This window comes from Puma concolor, chromosome D3 (assembly GCF_028749965.1).
Source record: "Puma concolor isolate L17-30 chromosome D3, mPumCon1.1.hap2, whole genome shotgun sequence".
In the NCBI taxonomy this organism is placed as follows: domain Eukaryota; kingdom Metazoa; phylum Chordata; class Mammalia; order Carnivora; family Felidae; genus Puma; species Puma concolor.
In genome coordinates this window covers 18,453,007-18,480,694 of record NC_141678.1, presented here as the reverse complement: position 1 = coordinate 18,480,694, position 27,688 = coordinate 18,453,007, and the positions used below count along the sequence as shown (strand labels likewise).

The 27,688-nt window shown below is 51.3% G+C and overlaps 2 protein-coding genes across 4 annotated transcripts in view; one reads left to right on the top strand and one right to left on the bottom strand.

The window, feature by feature from the left end:
• The first annotated feature begins 247 nt into the window (after window positions 1-247).
• KCTD10 (potassium channel tetramerization domain containing 10) lies at window positions 248-26,812 on the top strand. Of its 2 annotated transcripts, none has more exons than XM_086681924.1 (7): window positions 248-355; window positions 6,251-6,464; window positions 15,331-15,500; window positions 18,250-18,336; window positions 18,652-18,704; window positions 19,935-20,130; window positions 23,973-26,812. In XM_086681924.1, exons 1-7 carry the CDS (start codon window positions 353-355, stop codon window positions 24,195-24,197), a joined length of 948 nt encoding a protein of 315 aa, XP_086538050.1. In that variant the 5' UTR covers window positions 248-352; the 3' UTR covers window positions 24,198-26,812. The 2 variants fall into 2 exon arrangements, with proteins under 2 accessions (XP_086538050.1, XP_086538049.1); XM_086681923.1 differs by having other exon boundaries at window positions 18,247-18,336.
• Window positions 26,372-27,688, bottom strand: part of MYO1H (myosin IH) — a 47,481-nt gene continuing 46,164 nt past the window's right edge. For both annotated transcript variants that reach the window (XM_025933246.2, XM_086681922.1), the window contains one exon: window positions 26,372-27,438. In XM_025933246.2, coding sequence (XP_025789031.2) covers window positions 27,412-27,438 — 27 coding nt within the window. In that variant the 3' untranslated portion in view covers window positions 26,372-27,411. The remainder of the gene's footprint in view (window positions 27,439-27,688) is intronic.

Here is a 27,688-nt window from a genome sequence, read left to right as displayed (position 1 = left end):
GCTCCAGGAAACGACAGTTCCGCAGAGCTTCTTTACCCGGGAAGAACAACCTCCCTGCATCTTGCCCTCCTTTCTGGAAGCTGAAAAAAAGCAGACCGTTCAAGGGCGGGATAAATTCCTGACCCAGACGAGGGGAGATGCAACCCATCCCAGAGGGGGAGGTTGGAAGGAACGCGAACAACGTCTAGGCTTACGACGGACCCTTTGAGAAGTTGCCCTCTGCGGGGCGGAAGCGGGCTGCGGCAGCGGAAGTTCCCACCCCCGCCCCGCCTCTGCCCCCGGCTTGCGCGAGCTGGGTGTTTCCTGCCTCTTTCAGTCCGGGTTTGGAGACTCCGGCGTCCTCCGACTTTTCATGGTAGGGAGGGCGGTGCCCACTACCTGCGGGCTCTGGGCGGCCGAGAGAGCTCGGCCGAGGCTGAGTAGAGGGGGAAGGGGCCGAGGGGGGCGGTTGCGTTGTGGGCAGTCGCGAAAGGGGAGAGGCGGTTGGGGGATTGGAGGGGGGCGAGGCCGGGGGTGGGGGAAGGGCTCTGGTGGATAATTGTATGTGTGTGTTTGGGGGTGGGAGGGTCCCTGGCTGTTGGGGATCGGGAACGAGCATTTGGACTTGGGAGAGTAGATATGTGTGTGGGTGAGTTCGGTTGTCTGAGTCCTGAGTGCTCATTGGAAGTGGGATTGGTTATCGTGAAGAGAACAAAGAGGGGTCGTCGAAGATGGACGTTGGAGTGGAAAACGAGGACGGGAGGGTGTTGCGAAAGAGAATGGTTAGGTTCTGAGAGAGCGACGTGGGCTTCTTTGGGGGCGGAGCGTTTAGGGTTTTTGGAAATTGTGGCTGGAGCACCTGGGTGTCGGGGAAGGGGCGAAGGGGCTTCCAGGTGCTTCTGAACACGAGGGTTAGTGAAGCGGGTGAAAGAAGTCGAGAGAGCTGGAGGGGAGGGCAGATGTGCATCCAGCGCCTGAAGGAATGCCAGGGGCCTGAGGTCAGGGTGCCTTCGCCACGGAGTCCAGCGCCTTTAACTGGCGCCTTGGTACCTATCTAGTCACTTCCGTTGGGACCCGAAGTGGCCACACCTAAGGAGCTGGGAATGGATGTCAGTCACCCAGCTGTGCGAAAGTTTCTGTTTGCATGTGATCTTTCAAGGGTCTGTTCCTCAAATAGCTCTTTGGCCTTGGCTGGGAATGACTAAAGTCCAGCTAGCTTTTACTTCTTTGCTTGGTCTTTAACTGGAAAATGCAGTCTTTAAAGAAGATAAGTTTCAAGGACCCTGCTGAAGAAGATTTAGCCATTCTGTATCTAACTTTACTCCATTTTATACAAAATAAGGACTACCTGAAGGGGGAAAGGCATTAATTAAACCAGTGGTTCTCAAACTGGTCTCTAGACCAGTAGCAGCAGCAGCATCACCTGGGAACTTGCTAGGAATGGCCAAAATTTCAAGCCCTACCACTGACTACTGAATCAGTGTGGGGGGTTGGGCCCACCAATCTGTTTTAACAAGCCCTACCGGAGATTAGTGATTTCTTGATTTGGACTATGTAACGAAAGGGGCCTGAGTCAGAGGACATGTATAGTTCTGATTATTAATCTTCTCCCCCCAGAACTGGGGTTGGTGATCATCTCTTCCTCACTAGATCCTTGAGAGAAATCGGCCAATAGTTTCTGTGACACACAAAGGAGGAGAATGTAATTCGGCACAACGCTTGGAAATAGCAGTAGCTGCCCTATAAGCAAGTTTTGGATGCAAAATAATGCTGCAGTTATCGGGCCGCCTTAATTTAGTTTGGTGGAAATGGAACAGCAGACTTTCTTGAGTTGTAGCAATGCCTTTAGTTTGGGGGAAATTTTATAATTAGCCTCAAGACAGTGACTTGAGATCAAGCTGGTTAAAGGAACCCCTTAGCCCTGTGGCTCTTAGCTCGGGCCGCACGTTAGAATTACCCGAAGAGCTTCTTAAATACTGCTGAGCTGCCCTTCCTCTACTCTGATTAATTGGCCTGGGGTGAAGCCCAGGCACGGTGCACCCAGGTGACTGTAGTACAGCCAGGGGCTGCGACCTCTTAAGGAAGCTTGAAGGGACAGAAGGGAAACAATGCCAAGGACCAGGTGCCAAGTACTTTAGCATTACCTGAAGGTTATTATGAAGATTATGCCCTTCACTTCATTTTACAGCTTCGGAAACTGAGAGTCAAAAGGCTGGTCTCAACCTCACACCGGAAGTGGTGGAACAGAGCCTGTAGCCTAGGTTCCTCAGACTTTTGATCAAACTTTCCACGTGCCCGTTTCCCCCAGCATACACACACAGGGGACACAGTTCCACAGAGAACTGCGGAGAAAACATCCAAGGGTCAGGGAGTTGGTGCCTTTTTTCCTATTGTACTTGTCTGGGGGGCCTCTTTTCAAGCCAACACTTTTCCCCCTTGGGCTGATTTTTATTTTCTAAGCACATATACAGTTACTTCCTGTCTTTGGCTCCGAAGCTGTGAGATTGGGGCCGGCTTTTGCTTATGATGCTTTGGTTTATTTTTACATGTGGTCAGAATTCACTGGGCCAATAGAACAGGAGGTTGGGGAGCTTCTCCAAGGTGATGAGGTTAATACAGACTAGTTAAGGCATACAGAACTATTTCAAGCGGTGGGTTGTAGTCTTAGCTGCACATTGGAAATACCTAGGGGAGTTAAAAAAAAAAATTCTGTTGCCCAGGCCACGCCCCAGACCAGTTACATCAGAATTTACATGGATAGGACCCTGCTGGGTTTTTTTTTTTGTTTGTTTTTTTTTTTTTTTGGAGTGGAGAGCCACTGTTCAGAATCAGCCACAGGAGACTTAGGGGAGGTGGGAAAGAGAGAAGCCTTGATTTCCCTAATTGGGTTCAACTTTTCTGATGGAATACAATTGGTAACCAGTACCTCAAGTATGAATTCCATCTTCGTTTCTCACAACCACTTTTGCTGTCTCCTGCCCCACCCTCCCCAACCTCATTAATGATGGAATCAAATCTTTGAAACAAGGGAAAAAGCAGGATCCCAGGAGCAATGGCTGGGGAGTCTTCAGTAGAGAGGTTTGCTGTGAGAGGCTTTTTGTCTGCTGCTTTGTGTCCTTAGCTCGGTGCAGTGTGGGCTCAGGGACCAGAACACAGAACCATTTAGCTAAGGGCCTTTCCTAGTACTGAGGTGACTGACCTTTGGAAGGGTGGGCTCCGGGAAGGTTTGGAGCTTTTTTTCCCGTCTATTCTGGAGTCTCAAGGCTAGATCAGGATGGTTTCTGCCTTTATCTCTTAGTGATTCAGGTGGGTGTCCGTAGAAATGGGCATTGTCTTCAGAGAAGATCATTTGAGACTTTGAGAGCATTTTGAAATAATCATAGTGTGAGTCTTTGGCGTTTGAGTATTTGCTCTGAGCCAGAGACCGTGCTGAGTGCTCTCTGGCATCCCTCACAGCAATCCTGGAGGGAGACACTGCCCTTGTCCCTGTTTCATAGATGGAACTAGACTCCAGTGACTCGCCCACAACTGATCAGTGGCGGGGCTGGGTGCTCAGATTCAGGCGTGATGTCCAAACCCAAGCCCTTAGCCACACATTGCCTCCCATCTATTTTCAAAGCTTTCTTTTTTAATTCGTAAAGAAGTGGGGGGGAGGGGGCTCCTCAATTTACATGTTGTAGCTGTATATATTTCAAGCATGAATGTTGATAAAATCATGGGCTCAAGGCCAGACAGGACTTGCCCATGTCCTTTACTTGCTCTGTCACTGACCCACCGCCAGTACCAATGCATTTTGGGAAGTGACTGAACTTCTCTGGGATGTGGTATCCAAATCTACAAGGTGGAAGTAATGATAGTTGTCTTCCAGCATTGTTTAGATTTTAAATGGTTGTATGTGGTGGTAGAGATGAAAACTGGTATCTTCTGGGAGGGAGGAGTGGGAAAAGGCATAGAGGGGCTTTCTGGAACCATGAAAATGTTGTCTGTCTGGATCCGAGTAGTGGCTATACAGATGCATATATGGGCCCAAACGCATCAAACTGTGCACTTCAAATATGCTTTATGGTGTGAAAATTATCTTTGAAAAGGTATCAGAACGTAAAAGTACACTGCAGTCTGCAGTATACTTAGACTTTTTTTGTCTGTTTCACAGTAGGTGCCTTACAGAATGCCAGATCATTTCCCAAAACACTTATTTTTGTGTAAATTACATCTAAAAAGTTACTTTAAAAAGTATTTCAATTTTGGGCAATTTTCCCTAACTGCCCCCCAGCCTTGCCCCCAAACCCCGCAACTATAAGCCTTCATTCCCCCCACTCCCCGCCGTAGGTCTTTAAAGTTTTTAGAAACTCTTTATTCTCATCAGCTACTTCTATCATCCCATGGACAAGAGTTTTTCTGGGAAGAATGGTTGGTGATAACCATTAGTGTGGGGTTTCTGGGGACTGATTTCAAAGGAAAGCTGGAGGGGAGGGGTCCCACAGAGACCCCAGGTGAGTTAAGCTTGAGGTTCTGAAAACGTGCCTTCTTATGATATATTCACCTGATGATGCAGGAATGCTTCTGGAGAAAACACTTTTCTCTCCAGAAGCCCGTTCTTCCTGTCATTCTGCAGGGCCCTGACATGAGTCCTCCAGTGGGTGATTTCCAGGCCATTCTTCTGGGGGGATGGGGGTCGAGAGGGTTGGTCATTGCCTGTGCTATTACCGATTGATGGACAATGGGTTGCCCCTCATTAGTCCCTTCTCCTGTTGAAAAATAACATTTGTATTTTACCCATCATACATGTAATCCATGTTAATTGTGGGAGATCCAGAAAAGATAGAAAGGCATAAAGAATTTTAAGAAATCCTTTTTCAGGATCAGGGTATAGTTTTTTAAAGTTTTGTGCTGTCAAAACCCCCAGGAGTTTTGACTATATGCCAATAGTCAAAGTTGGCTTTCTCTCCTTATTGCCATGAGGGAGAACCACAGAGCATCTCGGAAAGAGGATTGGGGCTTGCCCTGGGTGATTTGGGGGAGGATTCAGGGAAGTAGGGCTTTGCTCGATATTGAATGCTGTCAGGAGGGAGGGTTAATTCTGTGACTGGGTCTCAGTAATTCCTGTTTTGAAGGTGGGAAGAATGGAGTGGGGCTGAAGCTCTAACTGGTAAAGAAGCAGCGGTGAGTTGCCTCAGTCAGGATATGGGGATGTTTGGTCATTTTTGTGTTTGGGGCGACGATTCTTGTTTTTGTCTGTGTTCACGCATAATTATGGGGTAGTCTTGTTTGTGCCTTGATCCATCAGCCACCGAGTGGCCTTGTCAGATGGTGACGTGCTATGAATTGTTCACGTTCAGCGTGAACCTCACGGCCCAGATAGGAGTGCCAGGCCAGGTTCTGGCCGTCAGGCTGCCTCCCCTCTGCTGTCCCCCAGATCGATCAAAGAAGATTCAGCCCACTCTTGGACACCTCCTGCCATAGGCCTTTACCTGTCGAAGAGATGTTTTCTTTGAGTACACGGGTGCCAGGTCCCAGTCTCCTTCCTAGGCCTGCTTAAATCAGCGCAGCTGTTGCTTTGAGATGGACACAAGAACTGGCAGTGCCATTAAGGAGACTATCATCGGATCTGGCTGTTTTGGGAGGTGCTGGTACAGGAAGTCTCTATTTTGCAATAACTTTATTTCCAAGGGTTTTTAAATATCTGTTTCATCCCCAGAAACACTTCCTCCTCTCCCCCCAGCAGAAAGCGTCAGGAGTGGTAGTTGGGACCCCACTGAATTCATAAAGGCTAATTTCACTTGCAGTTCAGCTGAAAGATAGCACTTTCTGCCATCCAGTGGCGCATGGCAATAAGGAGACCGAGAGAGACCGGGGCAGTGCTTCAAGCTGCTGTCAGATGTGCCCCGGGTGTTCGCTTATATGAGGAACAGGCGGAAAGGAAGTCCGCCCACCTCAACAGTTAGTGGTAAACTCCTGCTCACAGGTTCAGCAGGTGAGGTCAGTATACGAGCTCTCTGGGTGGGGTTTGGGGCAACCAGTACCCCACCTCCCACCAGTTGTTGCCCTGCTGACCTGTTCGGCCTCTAATTTTAAGAGAAGCCAGGAATCCGGATTTTTCTGTGAACTCGCCCGTGTCGTCAACTTTCAGAGCAATCTTGAAGTTTTAAATGCAGTCTATAATTGGGCCAAGCAAAACACACCTGGAGGCCAGTTTCAGCCCACAGGCTGAAAGAGGTAAACCGGGCCGGGTGCTGTGACCCTGGTGACCGTTTGTCTTCTCCACTGGCAGGAAGAGATGTCAGGAGAAAGTGTGGTGAGCTCAGCGGTGCCAGCGGCTGCTACCCGCACCACTTCCTTCAAGGGCACGAGCCCCAGCTCCAAGTACGTAAAGCTGAACGTGGGCGGAGCCCTCTACTACACCACCATGCAGACACTGACCAAGCAGGACACCATGCTGAAAGCCATGTTCAGCGGGCGCATGGAAGTACTCACTGACAGCGAAGGTAAGCCTGCCCCCCAGGTGCTGGGGACGTGCTTGTGGTTGAGGGGTCATTCGAGTTCAGAAGGCCAAAGTTAAATGGCAGTTGTGCTCGGTGTTCTCTCAGTGTGCAGGGGGCCTTGGGAGCGTGTAACCGGGAGAGCAGATGTAGTCCGGGTGGGGCGGGGGGTGTGGTGAAGGAGGGTTTCCCCAAGGAAGTGACATGTAAGTCGAGATGTGAAGGTGGGCTGGGGTCACCTGGGTGGGGACTCACAGTCTTGACTTCGTTGTTGATTGCCTGTGTGACTTTAAGAAAGTCACTTCCCTCCTCCAGGCCACAGCTCTGTGGCTGGACTAGCAGCCCTAGTCGGTCCCCTGCCAGTTCTCAAGCGATGATTCTGTGACTTCAGAGTGAAACTCCAGTGTGGGAGAGGCATGAATGTGTTCTGTGGACCCTTGTCTTCCTGGGATGGGGGCCTGACAAAGACAGAACTGGATTTAGGATCTTGTGATCCTAACGAGGTGATTTAACCTGTTCTCGTTTCCCCATTAGTGATACCCACCTCATGGGGCTGTTGGTGCATGGTATTCAATAGATATATATTCCGTGCGTGTTTCGTCTTCTTTTTACCTTTTTCTCATGGAAAGTCACGTTGGTAAAAGGGAAAGAATTCTTTTTTTTTCTTAAATTTTTTTTAATGTTTGTTTATTTTAGAGAGAGAGAGACAGAGCATGGGCAGGGGAGGGGCAGAGAGAGAGAGGGAGACACAGAATCCGAAGCAGGCTCCAGGCTCTGAGCTGTCAGCACAGAGCCCGATGCGGGGCTCGAACCCACAAACCGTGAGATCATGACCTGAGCCGAAGTCGGATGCGACTGAGCCACCCAGGCTCCCCAAGGCAAAGAATTCTTTAAAGCGACCTCACCGTAACTGTTTCCTACCCACCTGGAACAATCCAAGGGCACTTGGCAAGGGGGGACATTCTTCCCTTGGCTGGGTTCACGGGGCAGGTCACACGAGGCTCACTTTTGTGGCTTGAGATTGCTTAGGACCTGGCTGGACCCTCCCTTACCTGTTTCTGAGGTTGGCTGCTGTGCCCATGCCCCTGCCTTGCGGGGGCGTTGGTTCCTGGGAAGGTGGGCCGGTTTTGCTACAAGTAGGTGGGATTGGGGACTCTAAGCCTGGTGCCCAGAGTGCTTCCTCTGATCCTAGGAGGGAGGAAGCTTGAGCTGGTCGCTAGGGAGGGTGATTCCCCCTGTGTCCTGGAGAAGGCCCAGCTGCAGGGCTGGAGGTTCTGTTTCGCTGAGTTTCCTGTGAGTTTGGGTTTCTGGCCAGGCATCAGGTGAATGAGGTTGGAACCTCAGAGCTTTCTTCTGTGTCTCACCCAGAAAGCTTGGAGCTTTTTATGAGTGGGAGGATCCCCTTTGCTGTGCCGCACCCAGCACTGCCCCGGGAGTATTTGTGGAGACTGAGACAATAGCGCCCCAGCCGCTGAAGGAAACAGACCTTATCTGAGAACCCAGGATTGTTGTAGTTTTTCTTCCGCCCTACCCAGTCTTGGGGCGGGGGGGGGGCTCAGGAAAAGCGGCTGAGTTGCTTTGGAAGTGAAGTTGGAGCCTCATCTCCTTTGAAAGCCCTCGCCTTGCTGGCCTAATGCCACGCTGTGGAAGAGCCGGTCCTCCAGCTCTTCGATCGCCCAGCTGGGAGAGATGCAGGGACAGCACCGGGGGGGTCCCGCTTCCAAACAGCTGCTAGAGGACGTCCTGTCCCCAGTGCTTCCTGGAAAATCCAGCATGTTCAGGGAAGCAGGGCTGTCTTTGATACTCTGATCTTGGCCGTTTTCACAGAGCTCCGCTCTCCAGCCCCCTGCCTATCACGAAAAGCTCATAGCACTGCATTTTAAAAGCTATGGGACTTAAAAAAAAAAAAAAAAAAAGGCTACTGAGTTTAGGGCATGCTGGCTCTTACCCTGGGCTGTCCTTGGTTTGCTGCAGGCCCAGCCCCCTGGCCAGGGCACCTGAGCACAGCAACCTTTATAGGTCACCTGCCAGCTTTGCGTCTGGTCTTCCAGCCCGCGCTGTGCCGGGCAAGGTGAGCCCGTTGGCCCCTGGTGAGTACACTGCCTGACCGGGGGCCTCAGTGTTGCCCTCAGATACACCATTGGGTCTACAAACTGGGATAAATGTCCTGCATCTCCCAGCTTCACCCTGGGCTTCAGTGAGGTTTGCCACAAACGGGCCAAAACATCAAGTGCAGCTCGGTGAGAGCAGCGGATCCAGCATTGTGTCCTGCTGGCTGAGGAACAGGGACTCCAAAGGCACAGAGCAGCAATGTATTGAGCTGCTAGAAATCTCTGAAGGGTGCTTGAGAAACTGGTTGCTCTTGGAGAGGACCTGGGGCCCAGGATGGGTGGCGGACTCTCTCCCGCTTCTGCCTGTTAGAGTTTTGTACCGCTCAGTTCCTAAACGGGGAGGCTTGGAGTGAGTGGATTTGGGTGTTGGAGTGAGACAGATCAGGTTTGAGTCCGGTAGCAGTCACAGCTAACGTTGATGGAGCTGTTTCTGTGTGTATCGGGCACTGGGCTAATTTAGGCTCGTTTGTCATTTACTGGCAATGGGATGTTGGGCGGGTGACTTTCTCTGAGCCTGTTTCCTCAGTTGTGAATGGCAGTGCTTTTCAGGATTGTAACGGGAGTGAGAGAGGACATTAACATTAGAAATTTCTTGGTGGAGTGCCTGACAGTTGGAAGATTCTCTAAATGGGCGCTGTTCACTCTCGCTTCATCCCGCCTGGGGGGGGTGTCCGGGTGCGGGGAGGAGCCCTGTAAGGGGCTGTGGAGAAGCAGGTCTTAGCGGTGCCTTGGGGAGAAGTGGCCTGCCTCGGCCTTGGGGATGAGTGTTCTGCACCTTACGCCCAAAGGGTGGCTTTTCTAAGACGGCCAAGACTCTGGCAATGAGCAGGCCTCTCCCACACTCCTCCCCAGAAAAGCAGTTCTTACAGTGCCGGGATTTTTACCTGATTCCTTGTCAACATGGATTTATTTGGGACCTTTCCTTAGTAAGAGTTCTGCCTTAGAACTCGCCTGTAGTTAGTTGCCTATTTGGTCCCTGTTGCTTGGTACTGTGCGTTTCCCCCCCACCGCCTTCCCCCGTGGTTTCTGGTTTCTTGCTAATATTCTTGGAATGAGGGAGTGTGTGAACCAGATTAAAGAACGGAGTCATTAATCTTATTATCAGCACATGTTTCCTTGAAAACCAGTGGGGAAGTCAGGTGTAATACGTGGGAAGACCGTAGTACCTCGTGGTTTCCCTGCGATCTCCATGCTTCCTGCCTTAAATTAGAGTTCTGAAATACGGTGAGAGCTTGTAAATTGTGATTAATAAAACAAACTCCCTCATGCCCCTGATGAGAAGTATTAGGGTCTGGGAGTGAACGGTCAAGAAAGAATTATTGAGACGTCTTTGGCGCGAAAAAGGAAGTTTTATTAAAGCACAGGGACAGGACCCGTGGGGAGCTGCGCTGGGATTGTGAGGAGTGACCAATGATATACTTCTAAGTTGGGAGTGGGTTGGGAATAGGGTAGGTCTCTAAGGAATTTGGAAGGAAGGCTTCCAGGACCTTGAGGGGCTAGCTGGTGTTAAAATAAGGTCATTGACTACTATCTAGCAAAACCTTAGTTATGAGACCCTTCAGATGTATGTGCATCAGTGGGCCATATGCTTGGAGACTGATTATTAACATATATTTGGGGGGCAGAGATAAAGGAAGTTTCCAAATGGATTTTTTTTAAGTGTATTTATTTATTTTGAAAGAGAGAGAGAGAGAGAGTGTGCCCTTGCACACAAGTGGGGGAGGGTCAGAGAGAGAGGATCCCAAGCAGCCTGTGCACTGTCAGCACAGAGCCCCACGCGGGGCTCCAACCCACGAACCCATGAGATCGTGACCTGAGCTGAAACCAAGAGTCAGATGCTTGACTGACTGAGCCACCCAGGCGCCCCCCAAATGGGTTTTTACATGTTAACAAAGACTTACAGGATCCAGGAGGTTGGGCTGAGGTCAACCTAAGGTTGCCATTTGCCCCTAGGCAGCTGAGCTCCTGAGGGAAGGTCACCCTGTCTCCAGTACGTTTCAATGGGCTGCAAGTTGTAAGGAGATTTAAGTTTTTCTACATTTCTTTTGCCTTTGTTCTCCACATCACCCCCACTCAGACACGAAAGAAAACATTGCCTGGGCCGATGTGGCCTCTCTACCTTTTTGTTTGCCTCTCTCCCTTCCAGAGGTAACCACTGGCCTGACTTTGGGGTCAGTAGGTGAATTTCAACCTTGGCCGCTTAGTGAGTCACCTGGGAGCTAAATCCTGCTGCCTGGGTCTCCACCCACCCAGAGAGCCAGATGTACTTGGGCAGCTGTGTGGTTGGGTTGTTAGGGCTTGGAGGGGCTCCGCAGGGGAATCTACTGTGCGTCTGGTGGTGAAAGCCACCGATGTGAATGTGTAGTGAATGCCTCTTGCTCTGCAGTTTCTGTCCCCAAACAAGGCAGAGTTGGTGTGTTTTCCAACATTATATAAGTGGTGTAACGTCGTTTGTAGCCTCTTTGCCTTCTTAGCATTATGCTTGTGAAATCTAGCCATGAACGATACGTAGCTCTAGTTCAAATATTGGTAGTTGTGTTCCATTTGGGGAATATACTGTAGTTTATGGACCCGTATTCTGGCCATAGCTGTTCAGACTGCTGCCAGTGTTCACTGTCAGGAATATTGCCCTTCTCAAACACACTCTGGCATGTGTGAGCTTCTCCAGGGCAGCGCTTCCCAGCCTTTGCCACATCATGGCACACAGAGAAAGTCATATTCTTATTGTCGTAAATGAAAAGGCTCTAGACCCAGGGCTACAGCATTTAAGATCTTACCCGCCCCTGGGAGCTCTCTCCTGGAGCTTATTCGCAGAAGGGGAATCCGGGAGAGCATCCTTGGCTTGATTAGGTATTAGCTGTTGTGCCGATTTACACTCCCCACAGTGGTCTGAATTTTTGCCAACACCCGGCACGGTCGGACCTCCTAATTATTGCCAATCTGACGGTTATGAGCTGGTGCTCTGTCATTTTATTTAACGTTTCCTAATTTCTAGTCCGTTGAGCATCTTCTTATGTGTATTGGTCATTTGTGTTTCATCGTTTAGCTGCCTGATTGCATCTTATTTACACATTTTTCTGTTTGCCTTTTTTTTTCTTACTGCTTTGTGAAAGTCTATATTCTGGATCTCATTTCTTTGTGATTTTATGTTGTAAATATCTTCTCCAGTCTGACTTGTGATAGCATTTTTACATTGTTTTTTTACATTTAGGTCTTTGATGTACCTCATTGGTGCTCAACCAGGGATGATTTTGACCTCCAAGTGACATCTGGCAATGTCCAGAGACCTTTCTGATTGTCACAATTTGAGGGTGGGAGCTGCTGGCATCTGGTGGGTAGCGGCCAGCGATGCTGCTAAATACCCAGTGATGCACAGGACAGTCCCTCTGTAACATAGGATTATCCGCTCCAAAATGTCGCTAGTACTGAGACTGAGAAACCCTGCCCCAGAGATTCTGGTTCAGGAATGGGACAGCTTCCTGGAATCTGAATATGTAATGAGTGCCTCAGGTGATTTACGAACAGGCAAGTTTGGGAACCCCCGAAATAGTATAAATACCTTAGGATGCTAAGAAGAGGTCGGTGAAGCCCCAGAGGTGGGGGGCAGGGAAAGGAGCAAGAAGCACTCGGTGTGCTGGGGGCCAGCACAAGGAGACAGGCCTTTTCGCCCAGTCCCCTGGCCCTGAGAGAAGCCTTCCCTGGCTCACCCTGAAAGCCACGCAGACTCCCACGGGCTGGACTGTGCCCCCTCCGGACATTGCTACTGCTCTGTCCTCCAGCAGTGATGAAGAGACGGGTAAAGGGCTCATTGTCAGAGACCTCATTTGAGTGCTGCCGATAGACCCAGCATTGTGCTATGTGTCTCCAGTACATTCTCTCTTCGTGCCTTTACACCAGCCCTGTGGGCTGCCAGTTTTAGGAGAGGACCTGGAGGACAGAGAGTTTCGGTGAAACACCTTTGTCATCCAGCAGGTAGGCGGCAGAACTGGGTTTCCGACACAGGCCCTTGCTGTTAGCCGTCGGGTCGTGCGGCATCTCCCAGACCATTCCAGAGCCTTCTGGTCTGCGCCTGCCTGTTCTGCTCTTCAGCCTTGCCGAAGGGCCCCCCGACCCCAGGCCGCCCTGACTTGTACAGCCTTCCACGACAGCCTGTGTGCTCCGGGGCGTCAGCAAAGACGCCCCACAAGCCAGGAGCTGCTTGACTTCCATTGGCTTTTCTACATGCCAGGCATTTGAGCTGTTTCAAAGGGGGTGGATTCTGGCTTTGAAAGCAACTAAAATATTTTAAAATCAAAATGCTAATTGAAACCTCATGGCGAGCGCGACTCGCTCCTTTGCCCTTATTTGTCCAAAGTATGATTCCTTCACCACAAGCATTTCCTGACAGCATTCTTGAGCTGGCGCCCAATGTCACGGTCTGTCTCTTCGTTTATGGAAACTCCGGACTGTCACTTGGATAATTGATTTCAGGGGCCCCTGCTCTTGCTGAGCAGGCTAAGTTGTCCATGCGTCAAAGGCAGAACGTGGACGTTTTCTTCCCAGAATCGCCAAGTTAAACTGGTTGCCATTTCCCTGAAGACTGAGATCCTGCGCGTCTTCTCAATTGGTGAAAAGGAGCTCTCCTGTGAATTTCTTACTTGCTTTTTGTGATCAAGTCCTGCATCCCCAACTTGGGAATGTCCCTGAACCCCTCCGAGTCTCTGTTGTCATCTATGGACAATGCAGGGGACTGAGCCTCCCTCTGAAAGATCTGTTGGGAAGATAAAATGATCTTTCCACACCTTCTCTGCTCCCTGGAGGGAAAGCACTTGATCCAGGGTAGCAGGTCGTAAGCCGGTGGCCTGCAGATAGGTCTTATTTACCCTAGCGTGGATTAGTGACATTTTGCTTCACTATTATTTACAAATCAGGAGGTTTCCCGGAGAAACCTGCATTCTGGCTTCTCTTGGAATATCAGAGGCTCCTGAGGCCCTGGGCCCACGTTCCTGCCTGGCCATCTCTGCCGGAGTGAGGAAGAGCCTCCCCGTGCTCTGTCCCCAGGGGCAGGGCACGTGCTCTCCGGTCAGCCTCCGGCCCGGCCCACCTACACTCACTCGTGCTGCTTGCTCCAGGCCCCCGGAGGCGGCCGAGCTGCATGGCAGATACCACATCCGTGCTTTGTCGTCTCAAATGTAGGAGGAAGCGGTGGGATGATGTCCAGCGGTCACTGTCAGGGTGCTGTGATTGACCATGCCTGCGAACGCCTCTTCCTTCCTCGAGGCCAGGGTTTGACTCCGGGCCACACGCTTGCACTGTGTTTGCCACCCTGGGAAGGGCTCTTCCCGCTGCGCTCCGGAAACCGCAGCTGTGTGGAAGTGTCAAGTGCAAGCGTCTGGAGGGCAAGACCGGACCTTTGACCGAAGGGTCTGACTGAGGAGTTTGTAGGACGGGAATATGGAAATGGCCTTCTTCCCAAACTCGCCTAGCGACTGTGGCGAATACCACCAAGTGGCGCCCTGAAACCCCGAGAGCGCACTTGGCACGGTCAGGTTAGGGAAGGGGTGGTGGACAGACTTGTGACTCTGGATATGAAAGAGGTGTCTTTGCTGCTCTGGGCTTTTGTCTGGGGTCAGGGCCTGGGGGCCAGAGGGGGACTTGGGCCGGGATGCCATGGCGTTAGGAGTGGAAGTGTGTGCGCCTCTCCCAGACTGAGCGACAGACCCGGAGGAGTAGGGCATAAAACTTGCTGGGACTGCCCTGCTGGCCTGGGGGAGGGGGCGCTCCTCTACTGGCTTCTTTCTAGATGCCCTGGCTTCGGTCGAGCCGTACGAGTCGTACCACCTCTTCTTCATCCCAGCCTCTCCTTTCAGTTGCTCCACTCCCAGGCTCCGGTCTTGTTTCCTGCTGCAGTTTCCACCCCACCCCACCCTGCTCCCGGGTATTGCTGTTTCTGAAGATGAGTTGTGGAAGCCTGGGGGTTCCTAGTGGAGGTATAGCAGGCCGGTGCCCGGACTCGAGAGGCCATCGAGAAGCCGAAGGAAAGGCTTGCCCGGCTGGCCCCAACCCCCAAGGGCGTCTCACCGTGCCTGGTTCTGGTCAGCAGTCGGCACGTTTTGCCATAGTTAATGAAAGCGAGTTCCGTCTCCCCATGTTACACTCGGCTGCGTGGGACAGGGTCTGTCGGGTTCACCGTCTCCTCTGCAGTCGCTGTCACTAGCCAGTAAGGGCCTGTTTGGGGAGTCGAGTGTGGAATGTCCCGTGGTGGTGCTTGGGGGGCGTTGGGGATCCCTCTGGGGAGTCAGACGTTGCCGTCTTTTGCTTCCTTATTTGACAACCTGAAAGCATTGTAGGAAGAGGGAGTAGGTATTTTTACCTCACGCTTTTCCCCAGTCATTGGGGTGTGGTCATTTGGACCCATTTTATCCAGGTGTTGTGCACTCTTGGGATGTCCAAGGCACTGTCTAAGGGGTTTTTGAGGGTACTTTAGAAATCCGCTTTTAGGCCCCAGGGGTCCTGGCATCCAAAAGAGCCCAAGAGCAGGTGAGTCCGTGGTTGGGGTGGTCTCCAGCCAGCAGGGCCTGGAGACCATTGCAGTGCTTCCCAGGCAGGGCTCGGTCAGCCCTTCGCTGACCTCTGGGCAGGTGGGGCTACAGCCCCCTCTGCGGTCCTGCTCTTCCCTGGGAGGCCGAGGGAGCCAAGAGACACCCCAGGTCTCCTCAGCACCTTCCAAGAGACGAGTGTCCGTATAACTAGGCCCTCCCTTCATCCTCGTGCCGCCGCAGGCTGGATCCTCATCGACCGGTGTGGGAAACACTTTGGTACGATACTCAACTACCTTCGTGACGGGGCGGTCCCCTTGCCCGAGAGCCGCCGGGAGATCGAGGAGCTGCTGGCAGAAGCCAAGTACTACCTGGTCCAGGGCCTGGTGGAAGAATGCCAGGCAGCCTTACAAGTAGGTATCCCCCTTTCTCCCCATAAGGGTGGGGAGGTGCTGGGCCCACCTGCCTTTTTCATTTTCCTCCTCTACAAAATGGGGGCAGTTCCTCCCTCACTGAGACGTGTGGGTTCACAAGTATCCTGGAGCTCCTCTCTCCTTGGGTCAGGGACCCCTTAGAGGCTTCCCTGTGATGCTCAGGCCACCTAACTGTGCTCAGTCGCCATGGTGCTGGGTCATCTCATGTGTACATTGAAACCCTTCAGTACTGAGCTTTGGGCTGTAAAACTTGATCAGTTTTTTGGACCGATCTCGGGACTTATTCTCACCCCACCAGTCACTGTTGGGAGCCTCATATAATCTCTGCAGACTCAGACACCCCTCACTCCTCAGCTGCACCTGGGTTAGGATCATTGGGGTCAACTCTGGTGATAGCAAAATCCCTGTAAAACCAAAATGCTTCTAGACATAGCCGGCGGCCATTTATTTCAGGCAAAATTCCAACATGGTCGAGGATCAGAAGAGTTCCTTCATAATGCCACAGGAATTGGATTTGTATGCACGAGGCTCTTGTTTGTGCCTCCCTCGGGCCACATGTCTTCTGGCCCTCCGCTGGAGCCGTTCCCATACGGCCTGGCTCCTTGGTGATCTGTTGTTTCCACGTACCCCCTCGACCTGCGAGTCTGTGAACTCACCGTAAATCTGACTGAATGCTGTAGCCTTTACTTTTGTATTTTTATTTCATTTTTATGCCGGTTTAATGTTGGTTTATTTTGCGAGAGAGCACACATGCGTATGTGCGTGAGAGAGGAAGGAGCCGAGAGAGGGAGAGAGAATCCCAAGCGGGCTCCGAGCTGTCAGTGCAGAGCCTGACTCGGGGCTCAACCTCACAAACCGTGACGTCATGACCTGAGCCCAAGTCAGGAGTCGGATGCTTAACCGACTGAGCCACCCAGGCACCCCTCGTTTTTAGGTTTGTTAAAGTAACGTGTGTACGTCGTATCTTTCTCCTCTGTTAATTCTTTCAACAGTTCTATTTACTTTCTTACGCTATCTATTGACATCTCAGTTTTCAATGTCATCTGCTGTTGCGAGACAAAAATTAAATTTTTGCTCATGCAGTACCACCAACCACTACCAAACTTAGGTACCCATATTCCTTCTCCAGTTTTCCAATATAGTGTTTATCACAGCTTTGGTTAAATCAGTATCCGGAGTTTACGTTGTGATGTCTAAATATTGTTAACAGTTGAGCCACAGAGTATACAGTGAACATTTTTATTGTGCAACTTTTCGGTTTGCCAGAGTTAGTGACTGCCTCATTGTTTTGTCTGCTTGGTTTTCTAAGTACATATCTCTAATTGATCCCTAAATGGTCAGAAAGGTCGGTCCCCTATTGGCGTGTTTAGACACACCAGCGAATCGGTTTCATCTTTGTCTTAGAGACACGCCCTCCAGGTTCCCTTTCTGTGGTTTCTGTTAGTCTGAAGTTAAACCTCTAGGACTGACCTCCTCCCAGTTTCTGTCGCTTTTATCTTTCTGTTCCACTTTCTCAGAGGTTTTCTTCAATTTTATCTTTTCAACCCTTCTGTTGAACTTTTCATTTCTACTATCATATTTCTAATTTCCCAGAGCCTTTTCATGTTCTCTGAGTGCTCTTTCTTCTCTAGAACGCTGATCTTATTTCATAGGATTCCGTATGTGCTCTCCTTCATCTGATAATACTATTTGTAGTTTTCTTTCTGCTGCATTCATCGTTGGGCTCCTTCCCTTACTTTTTCTCTTTGTTTTGGTTTCAGTCTCACGGTTGAGAGGCTTTCCACATATAATCTGATGATCTTGGGTCTGTTAAAATTCACGAGTAGAGTTCTGAAAAGCCGTGTGTGCGGTGCATGGGTGGGCCTCGTCCAGTGGGCTTCGTTGGCGGATGAAAAGGCTTTTTCCGTGGGAATCCCCAGTGTCCGAGTCTGTAAGCCTTTTCCTGGACGGATCAGCTCCCCGTGGAGGAATCCGCCACTCTCCTACCTGGTGGCTAGAAGCCTGACTGGCGGCCTTCTGCCATCTGAGTAGGGGAAGGAGCTGGGAGCTGGGGCTCACCGTTTAGTGTGTCGACCGCTCGCTCGATCCCCTTGTTTTTAGAAGAGTGGCTCGGCCCTGTCCTCACCCATACAAACCACTCCACGAAGATAGACCTTTCTTCTGCCAGGGGTAGGGGATGTACTTGGGGTGTCTCACTGGTGTTTCTGCTGACTGGTTAGCAATCTTCTGCTCTGGCCCTTTGCTCACCAGCCTTCACGGGTGTTCTTTGAGAAGCTCTAGGATTCTTTCTCTTCGGTTATTCCTCATCTGCTTCCCAGGCTCAGATTTTTGACGGCTGACCTCCCCTCTCCCATTCTTCTCCGTAGGTTTATACTTTTTAAGTTCTTCCACGGTGGTTGCAGTGGGGTTTTAGGTGTTTCTACACAATCATATTCCATCCGCTGTGTTTAGAGTTTATTTTCAAGTGGCTCCCTGGGTGGCGGAAGCATGTCCTCGTTGTTAGGGTTTACTGAGCGCCCTGACCAAAGAGCAGACTTCCTAGAGAACTTGACCCTTGGCCGTCCCCCTCCCCTTCCCCCTGATTCACTGGTGGTAAGAATCCTCCTCTCTTCCCGGCGCTGGTGGCCCCACCTTCCCTCGCCAGCACCTGTCTTTACCCAGCAGTCCAGCTTAAACAATCCGCTGCTGGGCAGGCCTCCCAGGCTGAAAGCGTGTTTTGTTCCAGCAGAACAAAGATACTTATGAGCCTTTCTGCAAAGTTCCTGTCATCACTTCGTCCAAGGAAGAGCAGAAACTTATAGCAACGTCAAATAAGGTACGTTGGAAGCACCCTTGTGGCGTGTCTTTGGCTACCGAAATCATGAGTAAGTTTTGAAATTGAAACCTGTAGAAGTCCCTGAGCAAGGCCTGAGAAGGGGTGAAGAATGGGAACCTGTTCCCCTAGAATGGGCTCCTGCAGTCTCCCTCCCCACGCACCCACCCCCGCCGCCCGCCACCCCCCGCCAGCCTGCAAGCTGTGCTCAGCTGCCTTCTGGGCCTGGTGGCAGGGCCCAGCTCCGCGGGAAGCCCACGGTCCTCTGTACCTCAGCTCCAAGTGACTCTCTTCTTTCTTTTTTAAAACAACCTGCAGCCAGCCGTGAAGCTGCTCTACAACAGAAGTAACAACAAATACTCGTATACCAGGTAAGGTGTCACCGATAAAGGCCACCCACCCTCGCCAGGAAAGCTTCTCACGTGGGCCAGGCCCGGCTCCTCTTTAACCTTCCAGTGAGGGTGGCTGTCTGTACTGGGAGGGTGCCCAGGGTAACAGACGACAGGAGACTGAATTCACATACACCGTGGCCTTTTGAAGTATATAATTCAGTGATTTTTAGTGTATTTACAGACTTGTTTAGCTATCACCACGTACCCACATGGTGAACATTTTCGTCACCTCAGAAAGAAGCCCATTGTCAGTCACTCTTCACTCCCCGCCACCCCCGACCCCTGGCAGCCGCTGGCCTCCACTTGTGTGGCTTTGCTCACTCTGGACACTTCATGTGAACGGGATCATACAACACATTACCTTTTGTGACTGGCTTCTCTCCCTTAGCACGTTTTCAAGGTTCATCCTCGTGGCGTGTGTCAATACCTCCTTCCTTTTTATGGCTGAATAATATCCCATCATCTGGGTATCTCCTGCATCTTGTTGATCCATTCATCAGTTGATGGGTGATCAGGGTCGTTTCCGCTTTGGGGGGGCCATCGCAAACGCTGCCGTGAGCATTCGTACCACATTCGTAACACACGTTGTCTGTGTGGTCAGAGGTCTTCGTCTCTCTTGGGTGTACCTAGGAGCCGAATTGCTGGGCCCTTTGGTAACCCTAGCTCTAGTCATTTGGGGACCTGCCAAACTGTTTTTCCAAAGCAGCTGCACCATTTCACATTTCCACCAGCAATACATACAGGTTTCTAGAATGCCTTCTGGCTCTTGGGACCATGTGTTCTCAGTTGAGGGGGTATAATGAGGTTACTCAAGACCCAGAAATTGACCCAAGATGAAGAGTCTCCTTTGGACAGCTCTGTCCTGCCACTCGTGGGGCTCCCTCCACATTCCCCACCTGGTGCCTGTGCACCCACAGGCGCCAAGTTTTTCACGTTTCATCTCCTGCAGAGCCCAGCTAAGCGGCCGCCCTGGCAGGCTGATTGAGAGCACAGGCTTAGGGGCTAGAGCTGTCTCTTTGGAGGCCTGGCTCTGGCATTCTTGGCCTGGGGCAGTTACCTGTTTTCTCTGGCCCTCCCTTTCCTTGGTGGAGCAGCGGGGCCTGCGGGGCCCTTCTCCTGGGCTCCTTGGGAGGTTGAAAAGGGATGTGGAAACAACTCAACTGCAGTTAGTACCGGTCTGCGGTCACCTAATCAAATGCTCTTTTGCAGCAATTCTGATGACAATATGTTGAAAAACATTGAGCTCTTTGATAAGCTCTCTCTGCGCTTTAATGGAAGGGTCCTGTTCATAAAGGACGTCATCGGGGATGAAATCTGCTGCTGGTCCTTTTACGGGCAGGGCCGCAAGATCGCTGAGGTTTGCTGTACTTCCATTGTCTATGCCACGGAGAAGAAACAGACCAAGGTAAGCCTTTCGGGGAACGGCTCTGGGTGACTGGTCAGAATACGTACCACTTCCCTTTCCCCTTGAGCAAAATAAACCTAAAGAGGGAAAAGCTTTGAAAATGCTTTCCTTGATGCATGACTGCTCATTGTGAAAACATTCATTATCTTTTGGGCCCCAGAGAGTCGCTTGTAGGTCTTGCAGAAACAGAATGGCCTCTCCTTTCTGACGGTGAGCAAATAGGGACAGTCATACTGCACCTAAGTCCCTTGGCTGTAAAGGTCGATTCAGATGTATCCTCACGCCGCTGTCCCCTCGCTACCTGCATCATCTCCTGTCGGTGACGGGACAGGGCCTGTGTTGTTCCACAGCACCACCATCTCCCACCAGCGTGGCCCCATCCCATCTCAGTCATCAGAGGAACAGTGCTGCCTTCAAGAGCTTGACCTTGGCTTTCTAGTCACAACCTATGACTTCTGCCGTCTGTCTGCCCTCTGACCCACTGACCTGGAGTGGCCCTCCACCCTCGCAGGGCCTGCGTGGCATTCCTTAGCTCCCGTGCTTGTTGGCTTCCTTCTGAGCACACAACTTCCTGACTTATCTGGACTCTGTGGATCTACTTCCGTATCATCCTCTCCAAACCAATAATGCCGCAAGGCGCTGTTGGAGGTGCGGTGCTCTGTTCGTTGAACTTCGCTCCCTGGAGGTCTTATGCTTACTCTTCTTGGGCTCTGCAACTCGGTTTTCTTCCTCTTTTCAAAACAGAAATCCCCCAGTACACTCTGTCACTTCCCTCGGATCCTTGCTAAGGGAACCCCAATCACCAGGGACCTGCAGGGTCTGCCAGGCAGGTTCATGCACAAGACTGTGCATCACCCACTTGGGGTACTGTCCTCACTAAGGCCCCGGGAGCACACAGTTGTGTGTGATTCTAGAGCTAGCCTGGGCAGAAAAGGCAGAGAGAATGTGAGGCCACACAGTAGAAACCAGAGTTGTAAACATTTTTTTTTTAACTTTTAAACCATTTTGTCATTGGTATTTGTAATACATCCTGAAAGATACATACTAGTTAAAGATAGCCAAGGAGGGAAAACCCCTAAGGTTCCTTTTTTTTCAAAGAGGGCAGGGAGACCAGATTCGCTCGCTTCTCTTTACCACATCAGCAAGACACATGCCTCTTTTCTCCTGTGAGCTTTTTTTTAGGGCTGTGAATTCCATCTGTCATTGGCTTCCCCGCCTTGTCAGTTTGGTTTTGTTATATACACGGGTTGCCTTTGTCCTTGGATAATAACAGGACGATCATCATATTAATCTGATTAAGCTTTAAAATACTGACTTTACGTTTTTAGAGTTTGACAGGGAACAAGGGATTCAGAGGCCTCATGATCTGATCCCAACTATTTATAGATTAGCTAACAGGTTCTGGAGTGAGCTTGTGCTTGTGTTTTTGAAATAGGGTAGAGGTGGGGCTCAGGGTGAGGGGCCCGGGCCCCTAGCCACAGCTCCCTTTGCTCTGCTGTCGTGTCCCCAGGGCTCTTTCCTTTCTCCAGGAGAAGCGCACGCCTGACTTTGCAGGGGGTCATGTGGGGGCACGCCTGCCCCCACAAGGCCTTTGGGACTATGCCTTGGGGCTGACACTCGTATTTTGTTGTTCCAAGTAACTGTACAGATGTTCCTTTTGGGGGTTTTTGTAGAATCGCAGTCCCTATTGGTACAGCATGCCAGGTGCTTTACTAATTCCTTTAATCATCTAACTGTCTTTTGTGGTTAAGCCGGAAAGGGTTTGGCTTGCTGAAATTAAAGTTTAAGCAGATAGTTAATACGTATGTTGTCCATTTGGTTCTTGATTCCGACTCACTAGGGACTCGGTGTTAATAAAGCACAGAGCTGTGCCCTTTATTGGTCTCCTTTGTTCTGTTGTTCAGACTGACACTTCTATTGCTCTATTTTCAATTTCATGGACTCTTTTCTCTGTCCTCCCCATTCTGTTATTGAGCCCTTCCAGTAAGTGTGTGTGTGTGTGTGTGTGTGTGTATCTTGGGTGTTGTATTTTTCAGTAACAATTTTCGTTTGGGTCTTCTATCTTATGTCTCTTTGCTGAGACCTCCTGTGTTTGCATTCGCCTTAACAGAGTTCACCCTTCCTTGTGGAGATGTTTTTATAATAGCTGCTTGCACGTCTTCATCAGGTAATTCCAGCATCTTGTGGCCTCTTGGACTTGGCATCTGTTGATTCTGTTTTCCCTCAGGAGTTGAGATTTTTCTGGTTCTTCATTGATGACACAAACTTTCGAATTGTATCCTGGATATCCCGAATGTTAGAGGGCTTTTAGATCTTGTTAAATCGTAAGGAGAACGTTGTTTTTTTGTTTTTGTTTTTGTTTTTTTTATTGTTTTAGTAGGCAGTTGGCCCACTTGGGTTCAGGTCACAAGTGCCAGCCAGCTGTGGGTTGCCGTTCCAGTGACAATCCGGTTTTCAAAGCCTTCAGATCCGTGCTGCACTGAGGGCCAGTCTGTGCCTGTGGCACCGGTCTGGCCCATTGCTTTGTTCTGTGCGTGCTGTCGAGGGACGGATCGGCAGCCAGGCTCAGGCCCAGGAGTTCCTGCACAACCCCAAGCAGCTGCTTTCCTGAGCGCCCTTCTTTCACAATCTTGTGCTGTTTCCTGGGGCTCCCCTTTTTCAGCCCTCTGACCGGAGACTGGGGCTTCAGTTCCCTGCCCTCCCACACACCGCCTGTGACTGTATCCTTACCCGCAGCCTAACGGCATAAAGAAGCTAGAGGAAAATACTAGCCCAGATTCACTCCATCCCGATGAGACCACAGTTCTCATTAGAAAGGAAGGTTCCCCTTCAGAGTTTTGACTCCCACAGTCTCCAGCCATTGCTGCCACAGGATTTGGGCAGGGAGGGTTGGGGTGCAAGAGAATGGAGAAAAGAAAAAGGAGAACCGAGAACTTTCCTCCAGTCTCTGGGTATCGGGTGGCCCCTCTGGAGCTCTCTGAGCTGATGCCAGTTTCAGGGTCACAGGCTGCATTGACCTCCCTCTGGACAGTACTGGTGGGGGAGAAGGCATAACCTCACTACTGGTTAGAGGCTACTCCGAACTGGTCCCTCCCCCCAATCCAGCCGCCACTATTTCTGTGTCACAGCCCTCAGCCACTGCGTGCTCTCTCTCCTGGTTGTGTGGCCTCCGTGGGAAATAGAGTAGAATGCACTCTCCCCATTTCTCTCAGAACCTCCGAATCCTGCCCTTGAAAGCCAAGTCTCTGTGAGTCAAGTGCCCGGGACCCTCTTGTGCAGCCCCACTCTGGTTCACGGCGCCGTAGCCCCGAAGGGTACCAGGCAGTCACAGAGCTTCGCCACGCAGGAGGGGTCATGTCCTTTCCAGCTGGTCCCTGCTCACAAAGAGTACTGCTGCCCTAAAGGCTGCTCCGAGGTGTGGAACAGCTCCACGGGAACAGGTCTGTTGTTAGTAGAAACATGCTGGAAACGACCTAATCGGTTAACTGCGTCGTCACAGTCTTACAGCCCCCTGATGGGGAAGGATCGCCTGTGTTAGGGGAAAGCAAAAGGTGAAGTGTGTGTGGTGGGTCACCCTTTGTTCTAAAGCGTGTGAGTGTGTGTGTGTACAGACATACCTTTATCTGCACCGCGTCCCTCTTGTGTCCTGTGTGTCAAGCACCGTGTGTAAGTATTGCCTATTGAAAATCAAAACTACTTTGAAAATAGTAAGGACAGCCTTAAACGGCATCCTAGGGGCCTGAAGGGGCCAGCGGCCCTGCTGGCAACCCCAGGAGGCAGCGGAGGTGGTGGGGTGTGTGTGTGATGCTAACCTACCTGCCTTGTGTTTTGTGGGGGTGCAGGTGGAGTTCCCAGAGGCCCGGATTTATGAGGAGACCCTCAATATTTTGTTGTACGAGGCCCAGGACGGCCGAGGACCGGACAACGCGCTCCTGGAGGCCACGGGCGGGGCGGCCGGACGTTCCCACCACCTGGATGAGGACGAGGAGCGGGAGCGGGAGCGGATCGAGCGCGTGCGGCGGATCCACATCAAGCGCCCCGACGACCGGGCGCACCTCCACCAGTGAGCGAGCAAGCGAGCCGCCTCCCTCCTCCCTCCTCCCCTGCTCTTCACTCCGATTCCTGCAGGCTCCGGGCGCCTTCCACTTCCCCCGGAGTCTGGAGATACTTTTGTAATAAGCCAGATGATGATTTTGATATTTTTTGACCAGGTGACTGTCTTTCCCCAGGTGAATGCACCCTTGTTCTTAAGTGGAGTCCAAGGTCTCCCCCTTCCGTGGGAAACGGGGAATCCTTGGAGCCAGGCTTTCTTGGTTCTCGGAGAAAAGTATGAATGGGTGCGAAGCGGACGTGAGAGATGTTGTCTGCAGTATTTATTTTTGTGGGTGTGGATTACCTATTTGAGCTTCGGGGCGGCATTCCCTCGGGGGTCAGTTGGACGGCTCCGAGGGGGATCCTGCCAGTTAGTTGGTGGCCACCAGACGTTCTTGTGAGCATCCTGTGTCGTCGTCCTCCAGCCCAGCACACTGGCTGCTGGTTCCTGTGTGCTATAGACTGGGCGGCCCTCCGGGGTTTTGCTGGAAGCACCCGCGGCGGCAGGATTTTTGCGCCTATGGCTTATTGGTAAATGATTGCAGTTTGTGGCGTGGAAGATAGGACCTATGAGCTTCGTGCCTCTAACTTGTCCTGGCGTAACTCTGGGTCAGGAGCAGGCCTGTTGCCCCCTGGGCTGACGTGTGGTCCGTGCTCATTGGGACCCCGCATGCCTGGCCGAGGGCAGAGCCGTCCCTGGCAGGGAGTGCTGGGGTCCTGGCCCTCTCCCTGATTCCTGCCCCTTCTACCTGGCCTCCTTGTTGAGCAACCCCGTTCTGGGAAGGCCATCTGGCCTGGTTACAGGTGGAGCTCACACCGCTGCTTCCTGGGATCCATTCCTCCCCCTTCGCCCTTCTTCTCTGTTAAGCTGGGCTGTCTCGGGTAGAAGCCCTGCCTTTTGCTTAGAAAGTGGACGTGGCCCGGACTCTTTCCCCTCCCCGAGCCTGGCATCCAGGCAGGAAGACCACCCCCACCAACAGTCTCAGGGCACCCATCACCTGGAGATCCCTTTTTTGTCTTTGCCTCTGATTTTTACAGTATGGAGTGGCCACAGGGAGCAAGAGTTTGAGGCTGTGCACATCCTTTGTGGTCCAGTTAAGTGTGTGTGTTCATGTTTAAGGGACGTGTGCGACTGTGGACGGGGATGTGTGCTTGTGGGGCGCAGGGGGCCCGCGCTGGAGCCCGGCTGTCTGCACGGTTGCTTGTGCAAGACGGACGTTCTCGGTGACCTACCTCCCAGTCTCCTCTGCGCCCACGAAGGGACAGAAGTGCGTTGTGGCTGATGTGGCTGCGACTAGATTAGGTAGAGTAGTTAAGGGAGATGTGAACGTGTGTGACGGAATGGATGGAATTTGTTTTTCAAGGGAAATGTTACTGTTTTATACCAAAGGTGTTAACGTGGGCAGCCTTTGACACCATGTATTCCAAAAAAAAAAACGAGTTTATATTTTGAAATGGTTTTTACAGGTTAGGCTTTGCACATATTGCCTTTCTTGAGACCTAGGCCTTTATTTTGTATCCAGCAGCAAAGCCTGCAATAAAACTCTAAAACAATCTTGATTGAACCTAAAAATCATGTACGGGGTCGATGCTTTTTAAAGTGTTGTGTGGGAGACTTTCCTACTAAGCCATTTGGATTTTATTAAGTGCACAGGAAAGGGGGCTTAAACACGGTTTCGTAAATATTTTATATACCGTTTAAGTTTTAAACACCAACCCTGACATTTGGGTTGAACTTTTTTAGAACGTTAAAGCGAGTGTCCGTTCTGATGTTTTCTGTAGGAATGGAAAAGCCATCCTATGAATTGTGTTTTTAAATCTTTCTGTGAAGAGTACGTCTGTGGAACAATCGGATTTGTTTGGGCTTCTACACTGTCTGAGCTAATGTTTCTGGCAGTCTTTACACTTTTCCTACACTTTGCACTTGTTCATTTGGAGTCTTTGCTTTCTCGGGAACGGAACAGGTTCCCGAAACATTCCATGGTGAGGGAGGCCGTTAGCTGCGGAGCCAGGAGCTGACAGGAAGCGTTGGCTGGTCCAAGCTCTGTCGGCAAACGTATTCTATAAGGAACTGATTTTTATGCGAGCACGAAGGGCAAACCAAGGTCAGTATTTATACTGAAGAACCATCTAAGTAAAAACACTGGCCTAAGATTTGGTAAAGTGTTTTATTACAGTGTAAGAGCTTACAGTTAAAGTAGAACAGCTTTGGGTCCCGTGTCCAGAGGTCCTTGTTGGTGGGGACCGGGGGCCTGTGCCCAAGACAATCCTGGGGTAGCCTCTTCTGTCCTCCTCCCCCACCCCAGGGTAGCAGGTAATCAGCCTGGCTGAGGGGCAGGTACCCCCCCCCCCCCTCGGCTTACGCGTGCTGGCTTGCACCTCACAGCAGCTGCTCGGGACCCAAGTGTCAGCACCGCTCCTTCTGCCCTCCCTTAGGGCTCCACCCAGCGTCACCGAAGCGCGCCTGTGTGTCACTAATCTTTCTCTCTGTGCTATGAGAGGAAATGCTATAAACGTTAGAAGTAGTCACTGTATGTTGTACAAGCATTTGTGGACGTGTAAAATAAAAGTTACGTAATGCTTCTGTTGAGATGTTTCCTGCGTTCGTTCTGTAGTGTTTGAATTTAAACACTGCGAGGAAGTCTTGGGGAGAAAGTGAATCAGCTGGGGCTGCTACCCCTTTGATTTTAATACTAGGGAGGGAAGGGGGTCGGGGGAGGGACAGGCGCTTCGGCCTCCAGCTGGGGAGCTGCGTCAGAAACGTTAAGGCATCGGGTGTGGTGAGTTCCACTGAGTTAAAGCAAAATTCAAATTCTGCAGCTTTATAAAATTTTCCTCTCAGATCATACATGCTCCTGTGTTCCTCGGGACCACTGCGGCCCTGACAAAGGCAGAGCATCTGTCGCCCACCGTATAATGACGTGTTCACATACCCATCTAGGGAAGGTCCAGGTAGGGACACGGAACACCATCCCCATAGGCGACTTGAGGTTGGGCCCCTGAAGAGTTGACTTCGGCGCCCCAGGGCAGCAGAGAGCCGGGAGGGGGACAGGTGCCCCTCAGTCTCTTCAGATGGGATCTCCTTTTGCTAGAGCTGCTGTCCCCTTTCCCGGAAGGTGTAGCCACCTGGACAGCCCCCCGCTTCCTGGGCGCTTTCCTCAGCCGGAGCACAGCCAGCCACCGGAGAGGTCAGGAGGAAGTCGTGCGGACAGACACCTTGGGAGAGAGACCGCACTTAGGTCAGAGCCCTCCTCTCACCCGGTGGTCCGCAGCGGGGCAGGGGGTGTGGACCAGCCTGGAGAAGCCAGCCCCACCGGACTCGAGGCAGAGGGCATTTAGAAAAGGAAATGGGATTTAGAAAAGGCATCTTCAGCCCGAGCCAGTCAGGCCGTGTGACTCTCAGGACAGAATTACTCCTGAAGGTCATGCCCCTAAGACAGCACATAGACTGAAAACTCTGAGGCTT

Bases quoted from the DNA above. Each gene is read 5' to 3' on its own strand.
- KCTD10 (XM_086681923.1), top strand. The intron at 15,501-18,246 runs GTAGGTATCCCC...GTTTTGTTCCAG, and splicing joins AATGCCAGGCAGCCTTACAA to CAGAACAAAGATACTTATGA. The intron at 18,337-18,651 runs GTACGTTGGAAG...AACAACCTGCAG, and splicing joins TTATAGCAACGTCAAATAAG to CCAGCCGTGAAGCTGCTCTA.